Raw genomic sequence first — 20445 nt, 5'->3', positions numbered from 1 at the left:
TGTGAGTGGCGGCTGCAGCTCAAACACCAAGCTTCTCCCTCCTTGGAGGGAAACAAACTCCCAACATCACACGGGGGCCTTAGAAGGCCAGGGACCGCTTGTCCGTGTAGGGGAGGAGCAGGTGGGGATACTCTGCATACAGGGGACAGAAAGGAGCCTGTGCCACAAAAGACAGGTGAGCGAGCAGCCTGAAGGGCCGCCGCGGTCTCCCCGGCCAGCCGGCCAGCTGTCCTACCCACACACGCCCTGTCACCATCACAGGAGCCAGTGACAGCCACTAGCAGCCACCTCAGCAGTAGCCTGCCTGCCCCAGAACCTCGAGACGGCCTCCCCTTCCTCTCCGTCACAGGGGATCAGGGCTAACGCTTCCAATATGGGAACCATTAAAAATTATAGATGTAGGCACACCCTTCGTATAACTTGGGGCTGTCCTGGAGAAACATGGTGAACAGCTCTTTGCGTTGGAGAGAAATTACGCTGTTGCCCATGAGAAAATAAAAATGTCAGAAAAGTGCCCTTTCAAGAAAGCAGCCTAGTCCCCGGGATCACCCGATGTTTGGATCCAAAGTGGAAATCTTCACTCTGTATGTTGTCCACACCTCCGACCTCGATCCCCGTGTTTTAGGAGGTTAATGACAGCGCTCCCCAAAAGAGACAGAGGCTCACAGGGAAACCGCTCTCCCTGGTCACATGACTACATGCAGCTCGCACCTCCCTCACCACAGCAAAACTCCACAGGGCGGGGGTTGGGGGGGAGAGTGGGGGCGGGGTTAAGAAGCCACTTGGACACCTGCATCCCATGTCACAGAGCCTCGGTCAGAGCCCCAGCTCTGCTTCCATCCGGCTTCCTACTACTGAGCACACTGGGAGACAGTGATGACTCCAAGGACCTGGCCCCTGCCACCCACGTGGGAGACCCAAAGGAGTTCCTGGCTCCTGGCTGTGGTGGGGCCCAGCACTGGCTATTGTGGGCATTTAAGGAGTGAACCAGCATATGGAAGATCTCTCTCTCTCTCCCCCGTCTTTCTCTTCCAAATAAAATGAAAATATTGAAAACCTCCCACTGGACCAGTAAGACACAGGTATTAACTCAGCAGCATTTGCACAAAATCCCTAGATATTGGCTGCTCTGCTTGAGCGAGAACTGCAAAACCGGGCCCTTTGTTCAGAAGGCATTTCCCCGAGACAGGTGATTAGATTATGGAGTGCCCAGGAAGCAGAAACTTGTGCTGCAAGTTATGTCAATGCGCCCTGCGCGCCGCAGCTCCAAGGGACAATGAGAGTCTGTGTCCACGGCGCCCGGTCACCCAGGCCCTGCGCCTCCTGCCTCCTGCAAACGCACCTGCCACATGCGGCAGAGAAAGCTGGTAGTTCTTCAGCTCTGCCGGGGCCCTCGCTGCTGCCATCATGGCGGCCCTGCAGGCCCACGACGGCTGGGACCATCAGAGGCCGACTTCACGTGAACCTCACGACACTCAGGATAAAACCCAAAGAGCAGCTCGGCACGAGCGCGGGGCTGCTCCAGGCCACAGACGGCTCTCTCCTCCCCCTCGCCCCTTGCCTCACCTGTCCACACACACCCCACCTCCCCCAACACCCCTGTCCTGCCACTCTGCCTGGCAGGCTCCTATTCAGGCTGCAAAGCCCGGGTCCCTCTGGACAGCGTGGCTTTGTTTAGCCCTGAGATCCTGGCCAAGCTGAAGCTTGCCTGCCCCACCCATCCAGCAGCCGCTCACCAAGCCTCCGGAGGGGCCACTGGGCACGAAGACCACCACTTGGAACCTGCGGGGTCAGCGGTTCTGCAGGGCCTGAGGTTTCTAGGAGAGGCTGACGGTGCTGGCCCGAGGCCCTGGCTGAGTAAAGTTCACGTCCGGGAGGGTCCTGGGACAAGACTTCCAAACCTGTTTCTCCCAGGCCTGAGTCATGGTTTATGGAATACAACGGCCCCTCAAGGTCAGCACAAGGACAACAGCACAGGCTGGCTGGGAAGGCCTCTGTATATGCTCTCGAGGAAGGGGCTCAACTGAGAGAAAGCACCTGTCACCCAGGGAAGCAGGTGCCCCTGCGGCTCAGCCACCCGGGGCCCTGTCGGCAGGTGGCACCTCCAGGAGGCTTTTCCCAACCCCATGAGAACCTCGACTGGCGTTCCTCGGACTACAAAACAGGATTTTCTTTCAGGTGAACAAGTCTGTCACATCACATACCTGTCAGTTCCCCAGGAACTCCCCCGGGGGCTAAACATCCAAGGATCTCCTGAGATGCATCATTATCGGCACCCATGGCCGCACCTGTTTGATTCATTTGGCGAGGGGCGTGGTCTGGGGCTCATTAAAATACCAGCTCCACTCATCCTTCCAGCACAGGCCGCACACACATGGGGCCTTCAAAAAGTCCCTGGAAAAATGGAATTGAAAGGTGGTGCAAAAAAAATGCTAATCCACGCGTGGACTTTTAACACGCATTTTTCCTGATTCCTCATACACATGGATTTTACATTTTTTTTTTTGCAACCAAACTTGTCTTTTAATCCCATTTTCCACGAACTCTCTGAGATCCTCACATACTCATGCTGCAAGGCACAGGAACACCTCACAGAATCCCCAAGACGGCAGCCGGGCTCAGGGCTTCAGTGACTGACACAGCCCCAAAGCATGCTGGGAATAACCCTGCAGGCACCAAACCAGAGCAAGGGAGGCCGAGAGTTGTGCCTCACAGGGTCCACAAGCCGGAGGCCTGCCTTCTGGTGAGCTGAGTACATTCCAGAAGCCGTGTTCAGGAACAGCCAACCTTGCATGGGTCACGTTACCTGCAGCTCCCAGCTCCAGCCGAGCCTGATACAACACCCAATAAACGGTACAGCCTCAAGTGGGTACATTTGCCCTTTACGTCCATAAAGTTCAGATCGATGTCCAAATCCTGTTTGACATTTTCCCAGGCCACAGTACTGCTAAGTACTTTCTGAATAAAGAAATACTTTTAAAGTGGAAGGGGGTGGGGAGGCCAAGAGTTACTCCAGGAGGGCAAGGCTGCCTCCCGCCGGGACCTTCTGGGGGCATTGTTCAGCAAGTTTATTTAAAGGCCTCGGATCTTTATCCTCCCAGCAGGACCCCAGGTCCAGCGTTGGTTCGGAGGCTGCAGATGCATCGCCCCAGCCACTTGCAAATGAGGGGACAGCAGCTGGAGACTGGGCGACAGATGGCCTCCTCCCCTGAATGGGTTTGGTCCTGCTGCCCAGGACTCGGCGAGCTGGGCCCGGCCAGGGGAAGCTGGGCGGAGGCTGAAGCCCTGCTCCCTGGCCAGAGGAAAGGACCCCGCAAAGAGGTGGCCCCAAGTCCCTCTGAGGAGGGGCGGGGAGTCTGAGGTGGGCGGGCCCCAGGCCCAGCTGCTTTTGCACTGTAGGACAGGGGGAAGGCTGGCCAGCGCCACAGGGATCACTTTTCTCTGGTGTTTCGCAGAGAATCGAAAGCCTCCCCCTCTAGGGCTCCTGTGCCAGAGGAGTGAAACCCACATCAATTCAGGAAATTCCAAATTAAGACCCGGCGCCACCAAGTTAACCCCTCTCCCTTGTCCTAGCCACGTATGTGCACAGAGGTAAAAGCTCGGACAAACCAACCAACCCCGTCCTTGGCAGAGCCTCACCACCCAGCCCTGAGCATCTGATCTCAGTGAGGTTCCCAAGCATCCTGGCTACCCACAGACCAGGTGGGCTGCCCTGCCCTGGCCTGGCCGCCCAGCCTCTGGCCATGTCCAGGCAGTGCCAGGCACGAAGAAATGACCGAGCTCAAGTGCAGGCTGGCAGCCCCCTCACTGGCCACACCCTCTCGGCAGCGGAAAGTGGGCTGCATACCTTCACCCCGCGGCCAAGTCCACCTCCACTGACAGGTGAAGCCAGCGACAGACCAGGGACAAGCAGGCGGGCAAGATGGCTGGGCCCAGTCAGGCCACACGGGTGACCTGGCTGCAGGGTCAGGCAGGTGCCCCGCTCCTGATGGAGAAGTGCAAACTCAGAAGTATCACAGCCAGGGCCTGGGAAAACCCTGAGGGCGCCGGCGCCCTGCAGCTCCATCTCTGGGACACAGCCAGTCTGCCTCCCAGCATCTCCTCTCCACCCAGGACTGGGCCCTTCATGTGGTTATTTGCCTGAGGCCGGCCTCCCTGGCTTGACGGGTCCGGCCACTGCCCTAGCTTGTCATTCTGTCCCCACACAACCCGCACGTAGCACGGTCTTAAAAAACTGGGGGTAACGAATGAACCCACACCCTAGGAAGTCACCGCAGTTTCCCTGTGATCCCAAAAGCGCACCTGTCCCGAACCCTCTTGACTCTGCCAAGCGCCGAGAGGCGGCATCACACCCACGGTTGCAAGTTTAAGGGGGAAGTCGCTGTGTCTCCTTCCAGCCAAAGTTTCTACAACTTCCTCCTACTTCCAGCCCCTGGGAGACCCCCTGTAGGTGACTGGAGCGCAGTTCAGTGACTAAGCCAGACCCCCACGCACCCCTGCAGCAGCTGGGACCAATCACAGATCGCTCTAAAAAAGGAACAACACCAAATTGAACTTTGCTTTCCTTAAAAACGGGCTCCACTCCCCTGGCCTCCTTTTCTCCTAGGGACGCCCCTCCCGGCCGGGGCTGATGGAAGAGTGGGTGTTTCTGCCTCTTCCCTTTGCCTTCTTGGTTGTTTTTGTTTGTTTGTTTGTTTTTCCTGGCTCTCTGAGTCTCTGCTCCTGTGTGCAGCAGAGAGGCGACCTCAGAAGAAGGTGGGCAGGCCTCCAGTCACAGGCACGCTGGGGGCACAGGTCTGTGCCAGGGCTGGAGGGGGGGATCTCCCACCCAACTGCAAATCAGAAATGCTAGGAAGATAAACTGGACGGGGTATCAAAGCGGCGACCAAGAGCGTATGTTCGGTGCAGCCCAGGGTAATCCTCCAGAGGTGGTGTACACACGGATGGGCAAAAGCAGGCCGGCCATCTCATCCCAATAAGACACGTATCGTGACAGTCCACTCCAGGAGACTCGCTATCAAGGACTTTACTGCCCGGGATTTTCCTTGCAGTGACCTCAAGGGGACAGGCGCGGACGTGTGCGGAGGAACAGAGTGAACCAGCAGTAAATGACAGTGTCCCCCAGGGTCAGGTGACAGGCCCAGGAAGAATGAGAATGAAAGGGCCGCCGTAAGGAAGGAGGAGGAGCCACCTGGCAGCTCATCCTTGGACCAAACAACCCCCCAAAGGCCTGGGGCCACTTATCTCCAAGAGCCATAGCTGCCCTGTCGGTATCACGGCAACAGCAATACTTGGGAGCCTCTGGATTACGGGATTCGAGATAATCCATGTCCAAGTACCCAGTGCGGCTTCCAACACATGGCCAGTCATCACCATCACAAGCTCAAGGAATGGGCTAAGGGCACGTGAGCTCACCCCCCCCCCCCCACGGTGTTCATCATCATCCCAAAGAATGGCCCCCGGGAGGATGACCTCAACCCTCTGGCCTGTCCACAGGGCTACACCAGGTCAGCTCCTCCCCACTCCCATACCGCAGGTCCTATCATAAGGAGCCCCCACTAGGCAGGCAGGAAGCCCCGCTCCCTGTGCACCCCGAACGCCCTGCAGGCTAGCCAGGGGACGTCATGACAGGCACACCTGGTGCAGGCAATCCCAGCATGCTGACCCCGACCGAAGCAGAGCACCCTCCTCCCAAGCCGCCTCCATCCATCCCATCAGCTTCTCCCCACAAGGCACAGGGCCTAACGACAACCCCTTGGAAGACTCACACAGAAAACTCTTGCCAAACTATGTCGTGCGTCGTGACATTTGCGTCCCACTGCTATTACATGGCCACAACTGAGTTTTTTCAACAAAGGAGAAAAAGAAAAGTCAACTCTGAACCATTTGGACTGCAAGCAGCAAGATGATCACATTTCTAAAATCCAAGGGACTTGCAAAAGCCCAGGATAATAAAGAGGGTTGGATAATAAATCCAGGGCCTAGAGCTCCTTTTCTATTTTAGCTCATGTAAATGCCTCCCATCAGACGACTTATCACTGTATACTGTGGGGCAAACATCTTATCATGTGTGTGACACACTGACTTTAAATTTACTTTGACAGTGGGGTGGGGCAGGGAAGAAACCAGCATTTACTCAGCACCTAGCCTGGGCCAGAATCTAGAGAGAGCCTGAGCCACCATTTGCATAAATCTGCACATTTGCCCTCCAGATAGACACTATCTTTGAGGCTCAGATAGGTTATCTAATTTGTCTAAGGTCATAGTACCAGGAGATAGTAGAAACAGACCAGCTCCCAAGGCCAGGTTCCCAAGGTCCCTCTGAATTCTTTGCCTCCAGAAAGCACACCATAGGCCATTCGGAACAACCCGATTCACTTCTGTTTAATTTGATTCACTTTTGGAAAACTAATGCCCCGTGCGGAATGTGGATTCACCGTGTAGGCGATTCTTGGTCTTGCGGAGAACGGCGCGCTTTCACAACAACTGGGATATAGATTGGACGTGTGCCTACTGAGCCAGCTAAGAATGCGACGCGTCCTGCTGGAAATCCAGGCGGCTTAGCGGGACCGGAAGCAGGCCCCTTGAAGGCAGTCACACTCCTTTGAGGCAATCCAACTGTCCACTGTGTTTAAAGAGCTGAGGCTCGCCACTACCAAGATCTTCAACCTACTACACCCCAGCACACCGCACACACACACACACACACACAAGGTCACTTTTCTCAAGGTCTGCATACTTTTAAGGCATTACAATTGGTCACCTATGAAAAAACTTAATGGTAAACCATTAGGTGTAAAAATAGATCAGGTGGACCAATGTAAGAGTTCTTGGTGGAAAAATATGACAACTTACACAGATGTAGCTTTATTACTGCTAGAGCTCAAAACTGAGCTGTTTAAGGAAAGGTACTACATAAATCACACACATAAATGCATCCCTTGTTCTCATGCCTGAATCTATCAGCATTTGCCTTATAAGCTATTTTTAACCTCCCCATAAAACACGCTCACCATAACCTGAAATTCTATATGTGTGCATTCCATTCACAAATGACTTGGAATTCACCATTCGTGGTCGGACAGGGGGTTAAAAGGCAAGACTATGCCACAGCTCAGGTCCCTAACTCAGCCTAGTCAAAAAGAATCAGAGATGTTTAATATCCCCGTGATGAGGCAAAAGTCCACAGTGGGGTGTAACCACTTAGGATATTCCACAGTGGAATAAGTAACACCTTCAACACCTCAACACCCCCGAGGAAACGCAGCTTCTCAAACCCAAAATGACCAAAACCCTACAGGGCGCCTGTTCTGGGCACAAACGCCTCAAGCATGATCCCGGTGCTCCCTGTGGTTAAACCATGCTCCGTGGGAATATCTACATGGTAAAAACTCCAGGGTATACACCAGGAGAGCCACCACGCACCGCGGATGGGATCTTCTATCTCTCGCCCTAAGAAGGGGAAGAAGAGGATCAGAGGAAGGGAAAAGAACCTTGCAAGTGTGACCTTGGTTAACTTCCCTAGGAGATGTCCCCACACAGGAAGGGCCGTCGCAGCAACTGCTCCACCAGATTCTCCTTACAAGAACTTGGCCTGCAGCCCCTGCCTCACCCCCTTGCGTGCCCTAATCCAAGAAAGGCCAGTGCTGCAGTCCATCTGGGCTAGCGGCAGCAAGGGGTGGTTCATGGAGAACTTGAGGTTTCCCATAAAGGTAACCATGTACCCCAAAATGGAACCCACGTCACACGAAGCTTCAAAGACTCAGGTTTATGCGCCCCAACAAGTCAAGGCTGCGTTCACAGTGGTCCGCTCCTCCTTCATGGAGTCATTATCACGCGAAGCCCAAGTCCTCAGAACCCCAGCTCTTCACAGAATAGGCAAGGCTGAATGCCCAGGCCTCTCGGTGGGCTCACTCGGCAGCCACACACTGTCTCCACGTCATCACTACTGGCTAAAGGAAGCCACACTGAGGGCCGGCGCTGTGGCGCAGTGGGTAAGGCTGCCACCTGCGACATCAGCATGCTGTATGAGTGCCAGTTCAAGTCCCAGCCGCCCACTCCCAATCCAGCTCCCTGCTAATGCGCCTGGGAAAGCAGCAGAGGGTGGCCCGAGTGCTTGGAACCCTGCCATCCACGTGGGAGACCCGGATGGGGCTCAAGGCTCCTGGCTTTGGCCTGGCCCGGCCATGGGCACTGCAGCCATTTGGGGAATGAACCAGCAGATGGAAAATCTCTCTCTCTCTCTCTCTCTCTCTCTCTCTCTCTCCCTCCTTCCCTCCCTCTCTTCCTCACTCCTCTCTCCTCTCTCCTTTCTCTCCTCTCTTTCTAGCTCTGCTTTTCAAGTAAATCTTAGAGAAAGGAATGAAGGGAGGACGGACAGACGGACAGACACTGAGACAGCGAGTGGGGGAAGAGTATGATGAGGGGCGGTGCAGTACCAGATACCAGGAAGGGTGAAAAAGTCGGGAGCCACTTCCCAACCTCCCTTGAGACACAGAGAAAAGATGAAAACCACGCCAAAACCAAAGGAAGAACAGAGCGACAGACTAACGGACATTTTCCACACAGCTGCAGAAATCCCACGGGCTCCGAATTATAATTTCGGAACTGCCTCCCACAGCAAGTCACCCGGCTAGGAATCGACTCAGGGTAGGGGGGACGCGGCTTCCTACCTACTAACACAGTAGCACCCAAAAATCAACTGCCCACCTTGTCCCGTGGAGACTAAAATGGCTTGAATGGAAAGGTGAGAGACGGACTGGGGGAAGGGGGCAGGCAGAATTCTAACAATCGCCCCCGCCAGCCAGGCAGCCCAACAGCAGTCAGCAAGCTGGAGGGCTTGCGGGATAGATTTTATTGAGAACGTGAACATTAAACAAAACTCTTCCTGTTTAAACACCACCCCAGTTATTCCATAACCATGTAATTACTCATTAAGTCTGATTTTAGAAACTTCTCGTATTGGATTGCTCTGGTTATTTGAATTCTCACCCTCAACTGAGTCAGAAGCATGTAAAAGAACAAGTCTCCAGTTTTGGCCTGGGGAAGGGGGATGGTGGGGGCCTTTAGGCAGAGCAGATGCTCAGTGTTTCAACTGGTTAAAATAAACAGGCGGAAAACACACACGTACACACACACACACACAAGTCCAAACTCGGATCAGAGGGAGCCAGTATAGAAATTATACAAATACCAGTTCTCTGTGCTTGCCAGATTTTTGCTCTAGAAGTAATATTAAACACAGCTCTTTGTCTACAAATTGTGAAATACTTTATATACTAATAAAGAATGTGTACTTCATTGTGTATTAACTGCATAAGCCTGCATTTGGTTTAATTGGCCAAGAATAAGTCCTTGTTCCTAAGCTAACTATCAAGTTACAGTCAACTCTTAAATATTAACACCCATATTGAGGGAAAAGATGCCGATAATATGAAACAGAAGATTGTTTTAAAGCATTCACTCTTGGTATGTGGATATATTCTTTTTTTCTTCTCACTTGCAATTAAACACGTATGGCTGATAGCACATTTGCAATTCTTCTAACAAAGGACTCACTGGAAAAACCAGACTCTGGGAGCATTCAACACAGACCCCACACTCCATTTCTCTGTTATCCAACTTCCGACCAGTTCAGACTGGCCCAGGACAGCACCGCCTCTCAGGAGATGGCCCCAAAGTCGCTTTAAGAAAAAGGCAGGCAAACTACTTTTCCCCTCTGGTTGTTCCTTGCTCGGAATCACACGATGCGGAGGGTGGGAAAGTAATTAAGGGGTTGGGATTGGGAAAGCCCTTTTATTCCAGCTCCTACTGGGCTGGTGTAAACAGAGACACTGGCAAAGCAAACAAGGCTTCATTAACCATCCTAGGTGACAACAGCAGAGAGAACCTGAAAGTAAGAGTTGCCTCCTCCTGGAGGCGACCGGGCTTGACTTTGCCTGGAATACCGATCAACAGAACAGATCAACAGAACAGACCTCAGCAGTGCCGCCTGCTCCCCTTTCAGTCACGGCCATCTACACCCCTGACAAGGAACCAGGAACCTCGGCCAACAGAAAATAATCACTTTCAATCTGCAAGACAAACAGCTAAAATCTCCCCGAGATGTTCTTCTTCCATCAGTTGAGCAGACCCAACCTCACTGGCTCCACTGCAGAAACGGATGGCCAATGACAAGGCGTATGATATGCTAATGTAGTCTATTGTACGACAAGGTAGGCTATCTGCTCTGGTATCAGCACAGTCAAGAGATCGGACAGAACCACTCCCCAGAACCAAAACCGCCAAAGGAAACAGACCCTGGGGCCCAGGCTCCTCCGGAACTCCTTAGGCACCTTGCTTTCTGCTCCTACACCCAGCATCTGAACTGAGCTTCCCAATTAGCAAACCAAAAAGTCTTCCAAGATAAGGCTTTACAAAGTCAAAGTTGACCTTAACTGCTACCGGAAGGAAGGAAGCTATAGTTAGACTAAGTTCAGACAGATAGGGACAGAGGAGTGGGGGACAGATGGAAGGAACACACACACACACACACACAGCCCAACCCTGTCCAGTCCCTGACACTCCTATCTCATCTACAGTTCGATCACCTTCCTTATCTCCAAAGCCACACTCTTCCAGGAACAAACCAGTCCTAGGGCTCCCATCTGCCACCAACCCTGGGTAGCAGACAGGGGGCCCTAAGAAGCTAAAACACAGCTGCCTGGAGACCCCAGGCATGGAAAGGGCTTCTCCATCTTCTCCATGTCCCCCAGAGCCCACCCAAGGACACTGATGACAACAGCCAGCATGGGGTGCGCCCTGGATGCCAGTGCTAACTGCCCCTGGTGTCCAGGTGACACTGAGACCCCCAACAGCCCTTTGGAGGGAGGCAGTCAGAAGACATCAGTATTCATCAGATACCAATGAAGAGACCCTGAAGACCAACACCACACCCTCGGGTGACAGACAGAAAGGGAAACAGATCCGGGGGCTCCCAGGCTTGTCCAAAACCTCTCTTACGTGGGGGTTTCCGCTCCCCTCCAACTCTGTTCTGTACTTAGAGCCTCATGATTCCGGATGCAAACCTCATGGAACTCAGCTGTGATCCCAGAAAAAACACACAAAGGACACTGGTAAAACACGGCCTAAAATCTCAAGGACGTCTCGGATTTCCTCCGCTTGGGACAGGTAGCAGTTCTGACCCAAGGCACCGATCAGGGGCTTCGTCCCTTCCCACTCGGCTTCCCCTGTTCCTCTCTGCAGGTGCTCACCCACCTTGACCCTCCTTCAATAGCTAAATACGGCTAGAGAAACCCTCCAGGACTAAACCAAGTCACAACAAGGCCGCCCTGAAAATCCAAATGAAAAATGACAGTGTGTCCCTAACCTATCTGTAGGAAATCCCAGCTCAGCTCCCTCCGTCATGCACCGGAGTTAGCAGCAATTACGGAAACATCCATTTTAATTCTTAGCGAAATTAAAGAAGCACAGTGATGATTTTCAGAAACCAGGACCCTCTGCCTTCCCACTGGGATCTCTGAAGCCGCCTCACTGCTGCAAACTGCTCTGGTCTCAATGGCACAGCACAAGGCACCGGGAGGCAGCTCCAGAATCCGCCCATAACCGCAGCTGCACAAGCTTGCAGACGCAAACTCCTACCAGGCTCCCTTCCTGGGGATGCCGTGGCGGCGGAGGTGTCACCGCACCTGCTCATTCCAAAGCCGCCACGCTTCTGGGGGACAGAAAGCTCCCCAAGCTCACTCTCACGCTCTGGTGGTAAGTGCCTGGGTGCTCACCTCTCAGGATGCCTGCACAGGGGCGCCCAGGGAAGACAGGCACCTTTCCACAGAATTCGCAGCTCAGATGAGCACCGCCTTCCTTCCTCCCCGGACTGTCCTGTCGGCCACCCCCGACAGAGCGAGCCCGGTGCCCGCTCACCCCATGCACAGCGGCTCGGCTAACCCCAGACACCACACAGCTCGGCGCGGGCTCCCGAGGCCCAGCAGGCACCAGGTGGGCTCTCAGCACACAGGTTCATTAGGTGGCGATGAGTGCCGGGATCTGCCGTTTTATTCTCGGATTACCACTCGAAAACTAACTCAGCTACCAATATTCCCTGCTGATGACAGATTCCAAGGCCGCACCGAGCAGCGGCTTGGCTTGCACTGTCTCCCAAGAACCCAGGAGCAGGGTCCAAATCTGCCCGGCTGAAAACTTCAGCCCTGCAGAGTCCTCGCAACTGGCCCGGGGCTTTTACAACGAAGGCTTGGACTGGACACACCAACACAGGCCCGGCGAGGCCTGGAAGTTCTTACCGAGGCACAAGAGCCTGCAGTAGTCACCTCCAAGTCGCTCTAAAATAGAACCCGCCACTCTGTGATGCATGGCTTAGGTAGCATGAACTATACGACATAAAAAAAAAAAAAAAAAAAACGGAACCAGTAAGTCAAGCTTCTCCACGCTCAACTTCAGAACCGTTTCTCCTTAAACAATGAAAACAAAACGTCAGCATTTCAGATGTAGGCCACTTTCCCTTAGTGGCTCCTGTTGTCAGAAAACCAGCAAGTCTTTACCCTGTGGGGACGGATCTGCAGGGGCTCCAGAGGCACAGCGCTGGCTGCCACTGCTCTCCCAGGCATCGCCTCCCTCACCCAGCACAGAGAAACGCACCACGCGGCCAGAGACCACCCAACCGCACCAGGGTGCCGCCTGCAGGGCTCCCGCAAAGAGCCGACCCTCCCAGTCTCTGCCTTGGAAGACTCAGTCACAAACACAAGGGCAGCTGACTCTGAAACAGGCCTTCCTGCCAGTGCCACGTCCCCCGCACGAGTCCCCGAGCCAACTGGGTACCCCTGAAAGTGAAAGGACGCAGCTCACCTTCCGGCTCCACGGTGGCGTCCTCAACCAAATTGAAGGAGGGCCTGGCCAGGGACACGGTTGCCATGGTGACCATGACCAGGCAGATGAAGCGGCCCCAGCCGACCATGGTTACGGTGCCAATCCCCGGTCCTCGTCCATATCTCCATGTGGACGTTAATCCCATCTGCACACTTCCTCCAGGAACATGGACTGCGTGCAATGCCTTCAGCCTGCGGGGGCTCGGGAACCAGGGCGCTGCTGAGCCAAGGCTGCACACGCTGCTGCCGCCGCCGCCGCTGCCGCCGCGCTACAAGGAGAGAGGACGAGTTAGTGCAGCCTCCCCCGCGCCAGCTCCCTTAAACCCAAGAGGGAGAAACGCATTTCTCGGCCTCTCCAGGGTGTGCAAACGGAGCTCTTTCTCATGATCTGCCAAAAATACAAAACAAAACAAACAAACAAAAAAGCCAAGTGCTTCCACGGGCCCAGTCCACAAACTACGCGAGGCCGAGCTTTGCAAAGGCATCCTTGGGAGAAACACAGTAAAAGGAGCCACAGGACTCAGCCGGGCGCGGCCACTTCAGTTAGGCAGAGTATGTTCTCGTCCACCGTCCGCTGTCGCCTCCGCCACCCTCAAAGCAGGAACGGCGCGACCTCAGTGCCAGGGGCACCCCAAAAGCAGTCCCAGGCGCTCAGCCTCGTTAAGAGCTCCCCGCCGTCCAGAAGCTGACCCCACCGCCCGGCGTCTGCTCGCAGCCCGGCCTCGGGCGGAGCTGCAGCTCAGGGGTTTGTTGCACTCCCTCTGTGGTGCTCCGGAAGACAGGGATCCCAGGAAGACAGGGATCCCAGGAAGACAGGGATCCCAGGAAGGCAGGGATCCCAGGAAGCTTACAGAGAAGTCCCCGCCAGGTTCCACCTGTCAGGACTCATTTTCAAACACAGAAGTGGATTTCAGGCCCTCAGCAGAAGACGGAACAGAATCGGAACACAGTTGAAGCAGCTATCCAAAAAGGGGGGCCGAGACCAGAAGTCCCCTGCACCGACCAAACGGCAGCGCACGGCTAAACGTCTCCAACCTCAGCAGAGGGGTGGAGAAGCGCAGCCGACAGCCGACGTAGACTCGGATGAATAATGCAAGAGTTTATTAATGATGATGATGATGTGTGAATTATGCCGACACGCTGGCTGGGCCAATAACCTATTTATTTCTATTTATTTTAATTTTTTCTTTGAGAGGCAGAGAGACAGGGAAGGAGCTCCCATTCGTTGCTTCACTCCCCCAGATATCCACAAAGCCTGCGGAAGCCAGGAGGCAGGAATGGAATCCAGGTCTCCCACGTGGATGGCGGGAACCCAGTTACTTGAGCCATCACCACTGCCTCCTGGGGTCTGCCCTAGCAGGAAGCCAGAGTCAGAAGCCTGAGGCTGGTACCCAGTCCAGGTACCAGGATGTGGCACACAGGAGTCTCAACCTATCTATTCTGTTCACCCAACGGATACCAGGCAGGGACTTTTCCCAGGACGTTTAAAATATTCCTAATAACTTTAAACTCATTCATGTCGTCAGTGACTATAAATGTCAATTGAGCTGAAATGCACAAACTTCAGAGAATTTGATTCAAACAATCCCACACAAGGGTACCCCGAGTTCAGGCTTCAGACCCCGTGAACCATACTTCCTAAGGCTGGGGGGGAGGGGGCAGGCAGGAGCGAGACCTTTAATACAAAAATCTCTAACCCGGGCTTGCCGCGTGCCAACTTGATGTTTCAAATTATGCCGAGGAGATTTCAACACCGCTGGCACCTCCCTAAAGGTCTACCATAAAAATTGTTCCTTCCAGTCCTGAGGTTCAAGAGGGTGCAAGCGAAGAGGTTCCCAGAGCAGGGATAAGGAAAGCACAGGTGACAGGCTGCCATCCACAGCAGAGGCGGGAAGAGTGCGTGTGCACGTGTGTGTGCCGCCTGTACATTCACACAGCTCCAGGGACTTCCCTAACTCTTCTTCCCCTTACAGTCCAGAGCCTGCAGACAGCTCTGTGTGTATCCCACAGCCATGTGGGAGGGGAGCACAGAGCATTCCTGTGCAGCGGCAGAGGGCAGGGGAATTTTCCGCCTCGAACGCTTCAGGAGCGAGGACTGACCCCAGGCTGCTCCCCCGGCCACTCCACCCACCTGCACAGCCAAGAAAGGAGGACAGTGGCCAGTGCCCGCGGCGGACCCCAGGGAAAACCTGAATTTCCGCCAGTCTCCAGGGTCAGGCCCCGCGGCGGTCCCCCGCCTCAGCTCTCTGCGAGGCCCAGGCCCCGGGGGCGGCAGGTACTGGAGTGGACACCAGGCCCAGGCGACCCCCCGGGCAGGATAATGAGGTCCCGGGGCTCGGTGTTGGGAACACAGGCCCAGCATGCCGCTGGCGGCCACAAGCCCGTCTTCCGGCCTGCACAGCCATAATCCTTCCCGGGGTCTGAGCCTCAGCGAAAGCCTGTTTATTTTTCCCCTTGAAAGGGAACTCTCTGCTCAGCCCGCGCGCCGTTGGAGCTGTCACCCTCCCTCTGATGGATGGCTCTCGTCCGCCGCCGCCGCCCCCCCAACGCCGGCACAAGTCTGCCCCCCCAAGACGCGAGCTGGGACTAGCGCAAAGAGCCCCGCGGGCGCCTGGCCCTGCTCCGGGAGCCACAGCTAACAGCCCCAAACCCCTAGCCCACGCGCCCCGAGAGGCCGACAGAGGGGCCACCTGCCCCTCCGCTCCTGGGCGGACTTCGCGCGGGAAAGTCAACAGCGCCAGGGCAGGGCAGGGGCGCCTCCACCCCCAGCCCCCTTGCTCCAGGCCTCCCAACTTCACCCCAGAGCCGAGGAGGACCGGCGATCCGCCGGGGAGTCCAGCCTAGGGGAGCCAGTCCGCACACGTGGAAATCCCAGCAAACGCGGCCCCAGACCCCCGCCGGCTCCGCATCAGCACCCGCAGCCCCGGGCGCTCCCCGCCGCCAACCCGCTCCACGGTCGCGCAGCTTCCCCGGCTCGGCCTGGAATCTCCAGTTTTTCTCGCCCCTTCTCGGGGCGCTAAAGAGCTTGGGGAAATCTGCATTTTAATTGACATTCCAGGGAGCGGGAGAGGGGCGCCTGATTGCTTTTCTATTCAAACTAAACAGGCTTTTCAGATGAAAATGAGTTCGAGGCCAGGGGAAGATTTACGGGGATTTGGGACGCAGGGGACAATGGGGTTTTAAGCGTGGACAGCGCTTCACGCCCGCAGTGCGAGGGGTACCCCGAGGGGGAGGTCCCCCCAGGTGGAGAGCGAGGAGGCACCGTCCCGGGACCAGTTCGCGAGGCCCGGCGCCCTCGGCGCGTCCCCGGCGCCGCCCGGTGCTGCAGGAATGGGCGCGCAGGTCGGGACTCGCCGCGCTGTCGACATCGGCGGCGGCGGAGCGGGCGGGCCGAGGGGGAAACGTCGGTCCAGGTCGCCCCCTAGCCCCAGGAGCGCCGAGCTCGCGCAGGGGCGCCCAGCACCGAAACCTGGGAACCCGAAATGCGGCCCCCGCAGGCGCCACCCCTCCGGGAGGTCGCCAGTCCCCCACCGCCGCCGCCGCCGCTGCCGCCGCCTCCAGAGGCTCCCTCCGGGGAAGGCTTCCCTCCAGGACCAGGATGGGACGGGCACCCCGAAGATGCGCCTCCGGAGCCCCGGCCTGCGGGGGTGGCGCCCGCCAGACTTTGACAGCGAAGGGGTTGTCAGCGCCAGAGGCAGCGTCAGCACCTGGCGTGGGTGGTCCTCGGGTGCCAGCCCGCGGCTCGCACCCACCTCCCCAGCACCGACGCGGCCCGGGGCGCAGGACGCGGAGTGCCCCCTGCCCGCGCTCTCACCTCCCCGAAGCGCCCAGCGCGCCGATTACCTTGAATGGCAACGCTGCTCCGCGATCCGGGCAGTCCCCGCGCACGGCGCGGCTCGGGATGCGGCCGGAGACGCGCCCGGGAGAGCCTCCAAAGCCGAGCAAGAGGCGTCCCGGGGCGGAGGAGGGCGGTGGGCCCGGCCGGCGCCGAGGCTCCGCGGCTTCACGCGCACCGCAGGCTGCGGAGGCGCGCGGGCATCACGCCCGCCCGCTGCCCCTCGGGTCCGGGGAAGCGCGGTGAAGAAAGGGCTCGGCGTCCGCTCCGCCAAACTTCGCTCGCAAGTTGCAGGCGCCCGGAGAGCGCGCGCGAGCTGCGGCCTCGGGGCCCCCCGGTGCGCGCGGGCCGCCCCGCCAGCCCGGAGAGCGGTGGCCGCGCCGGGCCTCGCACGCCGCAGGCAGCCCCCCGGGCGCCCGAGCTTTGTGGCGGCCGCGCGCGCTCGCCGCTCGCCGCTCGCCGCTCGCCCGCCCGCCGCTCCGCTCCGCGCCCGCCCGCTCGGCTCTCCGCGGCGCTCTCCGCGGCCCCGCCGCCGCCGCCGCCGCCTCCTCGCTGCGGGTCACGCCCCCGCTGAAACCCGAGCCGCTTCCTGGACGGCGGCGCCCGCTCTGCCAATCAGCGCCGCGCGCCCGGGCCGCCCCGCGCCGCGCGCGGCTCCCGACGCCTGCGAGGCGCCCGCGACGCCCGGCCCCGGTGGCCGCGGAGCGGTGCCGCCGAGGGCCCCGAATAAGGCCTGCGCCCGCGGCGCGCCCGGGCGAGCTGGCCCGCGGCCGGCCTCACGCTGGCTCCGGGCGGGATGGGAGGCCAGCGACACGAGGCGCTGCCCCTCCGAGGCACGGAAGGCTCGCCCGCACCGAGCGAGGCGGCCGAGCGCCTCTGCGGCGTTTCTCTGGCCTTGCGCGCTGAGGGCAGAGCACGGGCCGGGAACCTCCCGCGGAGCCACACGCCCCACTTGGGGAGAGGCGGGAGAGGGTCGGAGAGGTCACCCCGTTGGGCCGGGGTCACCCGGCGGACCCCGCAGAGCCTGCCTTGGACTCTGGCTCTTTGAGAAACGGCCCCGAGCAGCAGTAGCAACAACAGCGGGCTGTTTCGTCACCCACGAGCATATTGGGTTAATAAACAGAAATGCGAAACTCTCAAGACTGCCACGAACAGCTCCCTGACCCTAAGCAGACCCTAACCTGCCTCTGCATCTCAGATGCTTCGGCGGCACCAAGCTGTCACTGATTAAAGTCCGGGTTTTCTATGTATCCTTTCCACTAGGCCGTGTCTGGGGATAATTTGTTTTTAAATCCACTTTCCCAGACAGCTCCTGAGCCAGCTCAAGACCCTACAGATAAAACCCTTAATTATTTGTTCTTAGAAAAATGTCACCTAACCCAGAAGTCCCTGAAAAGCCTCTGGGGGGAGAAGGTAGATGGGGCAGGGAGCAGCCGCCCTCCCCCCCCCCCCCACGCCCGGGTGCACCCCACAGCCAGCAGGAAGATGTGTTGTCCAGGTGATGAGACAATCGGTTTCATTCAGCTGCAGCCTTGGAAACTTCTATGCAGATGGATTCAAACCTGGGAGTGACAAATCCATCTACCTGCCTCAGGCCACAGCTATGAAATTGTATTTGGGGAGGTTGACAGCAAAAACAAGAGCTGGGCAAGTCAAAGGATCTGTGTAGATGCTTGGTCGATGGGGCGCGCTGTCGGCAAAGTCCTCTGGCTGAGCTGGCCGGTCCCAGGGCTTTGTCATTAGCAGGTGTCTCAGCCAGGTGACACCCAGCCTCTGCCCTTACAGGGACCGCTCAAGCCAGAGAGACCAGGGACGTGGCCAGCGTCTGTCTGAGCTGAGGCTGGCGCTGACGTCTTTATGTTCCCCACCGATGGGAAACAAGTGGCTCAGGACGAAGCCCGTGCCCAACAGCCCCAGGAAATGCCACTGGCGCATTCTCACATAAATTACCCATGCAGGAAGCCGCTGTCCCCACCGGCCAGCCCTCGGTAGAGCCCGGCACTCTGACTGCAAAAGAAGCCTGGCACAGAGAGTGACACGAGACGCGTACGCTCGTGTCTAGACACAGCCTGCAGAACTGACTCTTTATGGAGGTGAAGAGACCAGAAGCACCTCACTCCCATTAGGAGCACTCATTTCTGGGCCACAGAAGCCCAGAGCCTGCACCAGCAAACTCCGCCGTTTTGGGAAAAGCAAAAGCATGTTTGGAATTTTTTCGAAAAAAATCAATTCTGTCATCATATTGAGGCTGCGAGTGACCTCAGACGGTCTGGTCCAGGAAAGCTGTCACACCAGCGAGGCTCTGAATGAGAGAATAATCTCTTGGCAGGTCTCTCTCTCTCTCTCTCTCTCTCTCTGTCTTCCCACTTCAAGCGGCTGGAACTGCCTTTGTCAATGACCTCGTGCATGGTGTTGCTAATCAGCCCATTAATGCGCTTCCCCAGCAGAGTGTGAATAGGTAAATAAGCCCCAATCTGCAGTGCTGGGCCCAGGGCAGCAAAGCCAGCGAGAACTAAAGGTGACAGTTGGAACTGCACCAGGAGCGCCCGCACCAGGTCTCGCTGGCTCAAAGCCCCACCAGACAAGGCCACTTTCACAGTCCCTGCACCCCCCACGAGGCCCCTTTCTTCCCCATTGTCCCCCTCTTACAAAATGTCTTGAGTAGTCACCCTTTTCTCCCCCGAGGCCCTTGCGAATGATACATCAAGCCCAGGACACCGAGTGTGAGGCCCCGGCCCTTCCAAGGGACAAATCGCGCTGCTGACCCGGAAGGGACAAATCACGCTGCTGACCCGGCGGTGGCCGAGAGACCAGGGAAGGGGGTGGGGGCAGCCTCGTGGCCACAGGCCGCTCTCCTTTAAAGACCTGGAGTTTCTTTCCTCTCGCTCTCTCGCTCGCTCTGCACCAGGCAGCTGTGCCTTCCCTATAGAAAAGTCCGAAGCCCGAATGCCGCTGGCCTCCCGGCGCGGACCCGCGCTCCCTGCAGAATCACGCGTGTCCTCCTCGAAGCGACATCGCAGTGATGTCCACGCGCACAGCAGTGCTGGAAGGGAGAGCGAGGCACTCGCCCGGGGGCTCTGTGGGCACAGATGCCCTGGTGGCCGGAACCCAGCCGGGGAGCTCGTGCTGTTACGCTGAACAGCAAAGTCGTCGCATCACAAGCTGGGGCTGGGCCTGGGTCTCAGCGGAGGCACTTGTCTGCAGACCAAGTCCTTCCATTGCTTCTCGAAGGTGACAGCCTTCAGTGGACAGCTGTGTGACCCGCGGCCGGCAGCTGGGGTTCTCTGAGCCTTCCATTTTCTCAGCTATAAAAAGCACAATGCAGTGTGGGTCTTAGCATAGCGACTGAACAGGGCCTCTGAAAGGATTAAGTGGGAACATGTGGATCATCTAAATAACAACGGGCCCCAGGCCCCGCCCCGCCCTGCTGGTTCACTGGATGTCACCACGGCAAGTGGTGGCACAGGTCTTCCTCAAGAGATGGGCCCAAAGGTGAAGGTGTGCATGTCAAATCCAAAAGACACCATCAAGTTTGAGCTCTCAGTTGTACCAGGGAGGAAAGCGGGGTGCAAGAAGTGACGGGTTCATACCCCCTGCCCCTCCTCCCCTGCTGCCGAGGGCCAGGGACACTCAGCAATGTGTCCCAGTCCATCTGCCTGGAGTTCACTGCGGTGCCCATTACAGCAAGTCAGCCACGCCAGGATACCGTCACCACACACGCCAGGACACTGT

General features: G+C 57.2%; 1 protein-coding gene across 11 annotated transcripts in view; it reads right to left on the bottom strand.

Moving 5' to 3' along the window:
* The window catches only part of FGFR2 (fibroblast growth factor receptor 2), a 103421-nt gene extending 86532 nt beyond the window's left edge, over nucleotides 1–16889 (bottom strand). For 5 of the 11 annotated variants that reach the window (XM_062213918.1, XM_062213920.1, XM_062213921.1 and 2 more), the window contains exon 1: nucleotides 12859–13124. In XM_062213918.1, coding sequence (XP_062069902.1) covers nucleotides 12859–13024 — 166 coding nt within the window. In that variant the 5' untranslated portion in view covers nucleotides 13025–13124. Of the gene's footprint in view, nucleotides 1–12858; nucleotides 13148–16721 lie in introns of those variants that run through there. The other 6 variants (XM_062213926.1, XM_062213928.1, XM_062213927.1 and 3 more) reach the window with 4 other exon arrangements.
* Between the last annotated feature and the right edge of the window lie 3556 nt (nucleotides 16890–20445).

Source organism: Lepus europaeus, chromosome 17 (assembly GCF_033115175.1).
Source record: "Lepus europaeus isolate LE1 chromosome 17, mLepTim1.pri, whole genome shotgun sequence".
In the NCBI taxonomy this organism is placed as follows: Eukaryota; Metazoa; Chordata; class Mammalia; order Lagomorpha; family Leporidae; genus Lepus; species Lepus europaeus.
This window is presented reverse-complemented; position numbering and strand designations above follow the sequence as displayed.